This window comes from Apium graveolens, chromosome 11 (assembly GCF_009905375.1).
Source record: "Apium graveolens cultivar Ventura chromosome 11, ASM990537v1, whole genome shotgun sequence".
NCBI lineage: Eukaryota > Viridiplantae > Streptophyta > Magnoliopsida > Apiales > Apiaceae > Apium > Apium graveolens.
This window is the reverse complement of record NC_133657.1, coordinates 115,757,235-115,761,340: the sequence shown is the minus strand read 5'-3', so window position 1 is coordinate 115,761,340 and position 4,106 is coordinate 115,757,235. Positions and strand designations below refer to the sequence as shown.

The 4,106-nt window shown below is 33.4% G+C and overlaps 1 protein-coding gene across 1 annotated transcript; it reads left to right on the top strand.

The window, feature by feature from the left end:
• The first annotated feature begins 661 nt into the window (after positions 1–661).
• LOC141695788 (uncharacterized) lies at positions 662–1,150 on the top strand. Its single transcript, XM_074500004.1, has one exon. It carries the CDS (start codon positions 662–664, stop codon positions 1,148–1,150), a length of 489 nt encoding a protein of 162 aa, XP_074356105.1.
• The last annotated feature ends 2,956 nt before the right edge of the window (positions 1,151–4,106 follow it).

Sequence of the window (4,106 nt, the reverse complement as noted above, 5' to 3'; positions counted from 1 at the left end):
CTTCTTTAATTATTGGAATTTTCTTGTCATCAAAAGAAACATGAATTGATTCAACAATTCTCCTTGTTCTCAGATTAAAATTTTTATAGGCTTTTGAAGCAGGATATCCAACAAAAATACTCTCGTCAGCTTTTCTATCAAATTTTCCAAGCATTTCAGGATGTGTCCTAAGAACAAAACACTTGCATCTAAAGATATGAAGATGTTTCAATCTTGGCTTCTTTTCCTTGATCATTTGATAAGAAGTTAAACCATGTATAGAAACTAGATAAATCATACCGTAACATATTTCGTAATTAATAGAGATTGATTTAGTAGCTATGTGATATATAAATACAGAATAGGTTATCTTTCATGGTGTGCATTATTTGAGTATTATCATAACCTAGCAGCTCTCAAGAACACTATTTTTCTTGAGAGTGTTTTGTAAAATTTTTAAGAGATTTAATAAACTGTTATTTGATTCAACTATTCTTACTTTACTTACTTGATATTGAATTATTTGATAATTGTATCCAACCCCCTTAAAAGATTTTCATTTACCGGGTAACGAGTGGTATCAGAGCGGTCTTATTGATTGTAGATTAGATAAGATTATGATGTCAGGAAGTAAATATGTAAGCATGAAGATCCCAATCTTGAAAAAGGCTGACTACTCCACATGATGCTCATGTTTCTTGAAGCCATTGATGATGCTTATATTGATATAATCAATCATGGACCTCCTTATCCTCAAAAGATTATTTCCATGACACCAACAATCCCTGAGCACTACATCAGGTTGGAAAAATCTGAATGGTCAGATCCTGAGAAAGCTGCAATGCTTAAGGATGCTAAGGTCATGAATATTCTTCATAATAGTTTGGACAATATAATGTCAAACATGGTGATTGCTTACAAGACTGTCAAAGCTATACGGGATGATTTGGAAACTCAATGTCAAGGAACATTGGAAATCAAGAACAATAGAAGGGTTGTTCTTGTGCAAGAGTATGAACAGTTTGATGCTAGGCCTGATGAAACAATTACTGACAATTATGACAGATTACTGACACTGTTGAATGATTTGTCATTAGTTGGAAAGGATTATGACATAGAAGATTCCAACACCAAGTTTCTAAGGGCTCTTCCTGAGGAATATGATACATAGGCATCCATTATCAGGTATCAGTATGATCTAGATTTACTATCACTGGATGAAGTCTATGAGATTTCGAAAACCCATGATTTGGAGATTCAACAAAGAAAGAACATGAAAGGCCAGAAAATGAAAGTTGTTGCTCTCAATATTGAAGCTCACAAAGGAAAGGAAAGGGCCAGTGAAAATTCAAGAAGAAGAAATATGCTTTAGGTGTCAGGTACTGATGAATCATCAGATCCTGATGGAGATATTGATGAAGATTCTGAGATTGAACTGAATGATCCTTAGGTTGTTCGAATGGCTGCAATATTGGTAAAGGGTTTCAGGAGAATGAGATTTTGAAAACACAAAGAAAGGTAGTTTTATTAAGAATGAAGGTCAGTATTCAAAGGGATGGAAGTTTGACAAGGCCAAGGTGACTTGCTACAACTGCAATGAAAGAAGACATCTTACTACTGAATGTCCTAAGTCAACTGGAAAGGCACTCTTCACCTCAAGCTCAAACAAGGACTGGACGAACACATTAGAACCTGGAAGTGATGATGAATGCTACACACTAATGGGAACTCATGGAGAGGATGTGCCTTCCACTAATAAGGTACAAATGACTATTTTCCTTATAAATATTGATAACTTGTCCGAGTTAAAAAATATTCTTAAATGTTCTGCATGTTAACTTTAAGAATAAGTCAATTGAAAATGATGGTTTAATTGCTGAGAATAAAGAGCTTAAAAATAGAAATGATTACTTAGAAGCTGAGCTTATATGTATGCATGAAAATGAAAAGGCATGTAAAAAGGCTATACATAATGAAGCTCATATGCACATTAAATATGCCATGATGGAGGAAGGGATAACGGGTAAAAACGCTTTGCCTTACCTATCAAAGAAGGATTAAATCCGCTAGTATTTCTAGAAAAGGAAAGAGAAATTTTTAAGACTTGGATGACTTCAGGAATAAAAGTTTACAACTTTATAAATGACAAAAACTGGAAAGAGTGTTTAGGTTATAGTAAATAAACTGATAAAAATATTAATAAGATTATTACCAACAGAACACTATCTAAGTTTGTCAGTACTGATGAGAATAAAGTCAAGTAAGTCTATGAAGTAAGATCTACCTTTATAGTTTCTGATAAAAAGAAAGTTAAATTTAGAGTTAAAGAAAAGAAAGGTAAAGGCATAGGACTTATCTCTAAAAGTCAACTAGAAAAGAAAATTTGTGAAGTAACTGCTAGGTCTCACAAATCTAGTGTAAAAGAGGTAGAAATGGAAAACAAGGTATAAATAAAGCAAGCAATTACAAATACATTTCTGATGCTCCTAGGAAAGCTTGTTTTAACTGTGGGAATACTAATCATATTTCTATTGATTTCAGGAAGAGTAAAAAGAAAGCTATTGTTATTCCTGAATTTGATATTAGTGGTAGATCAGTATTTCACAAACCACATAACCCTTGTTTACATTGTGGTAGTATTTGGCATTCCATTTATACTTATAAGGAGTATCATAGTCTATATGACAGCAGTTATGATCCTTTACCCAAGTTCAATAAAATTGTTATTTCTGCTAAAACTGCCAAATTGAATGATCATTCATCTTATAGAATTAAAAGTGACAGGACAAATCCTGATGGAGTAAATCCTGATTGTTCAAATCCTGCCAGGAAGCCTTCTAATGCAAATATATATAAGATGTCAAAAAGGACCCAACAAGTGTGGGTTCTTAAAAATCCTAACTGATTTCCATATTTCTGATTACAGGGAAATAAAAAGCATGTGCTAGTACTAGATAATGGCTCAACTGCATATATGACTGGAAGTAAATCCCTATTATCAGAATATAAGGAGAAAGCTGGCCCAATGGTTTCCTATGATGATGGAAATGTAGGAAAAATAGTGGGATATGGTAACATAATCATTGGAAATGTCATCATTCAAGATGTAGCTCTAGTAGAAGGACTAAAACATAATTTGATGAGCATCAGTCAAATTACTGACACATGATACTATGTTGTATTTTATGATACTCACTGTGAAGTAGTTCATAAAATTAAAAAGAAAGTTATTTTCAAGGGGTACAGACATGAAAACATCTATGAAGCGAAACTTCATGCAAATAATGATGGACCTGAGACTTGTTTGATAAGCAAAGCATTAGTAGATGAAAGTTGGAACTGAAACAAGAAGCTTTCTCATCTCAATTTCAATAATCTCAATGAATTGGTGAAGAAAGATTTAGTAAGAGGTCAACCAAATATGTACTACTCTCCTGATGGTTTGTGTGATGCATGTCAACAAGCCAAGTAAAAAAGAACCTCCTTAAAAAATAAGTCAAAATCATCCATCAAGAAGCCATATCAAATGTTACATCTGGATCTCTTTGGCTCTGTTAATGTCATATCAATTAACAAGAAAAGGTACACCCTAGTTGTTGTTGATGAGTATACCGGATTTACATGGGTTTTTTTCTTTCACAAGAAAGATGAAGCTCCAAATGTTCTTTTAGACCATTTGAGACTAATTGAAAATGGCTCCAAGTATAAAGTGCAAATACTCAGGAGTGATAATGAAACTGAATTCGAGAATTGTAAGATGGATGAATTATGCAGATACATGGGAATTTCACAATAATTCTCAGCTCCAGGCACACCTCAACAAAATGGAGTTGTAGAAAGAAAAAATAGTACATTGGTTGAAGCTGAAAGAACAATGCTTATGGAAGTAAATTTACCAACCTACTTTTGGGCTAAACCTATCAACACTTCCTGTTATACTCAGAATTTGACTCTCATAAACAGACATGGACTAGCTCCTTATCACATGATCAAGGAAAAGAATCCAAGCTTGAGGCACCTTTAAAATTTTTGGATGTAAATGCTTTGTACTGAGACCACATCTCGAGATGCTTGGAAAATTTGACAGAAAAGCTAATGAATGTATCTTTGTTGGATATCCATCCTCT

Bases quoted from the DNA above. Each gene is read 5' to 3' on its own strand.
- LOC141695788 (XM_074500004.1), top strand. From the start codon at position 662: ATGATGCTCATGTTTCTTGAAGCCATTGATGATGCTTATATTGATATA.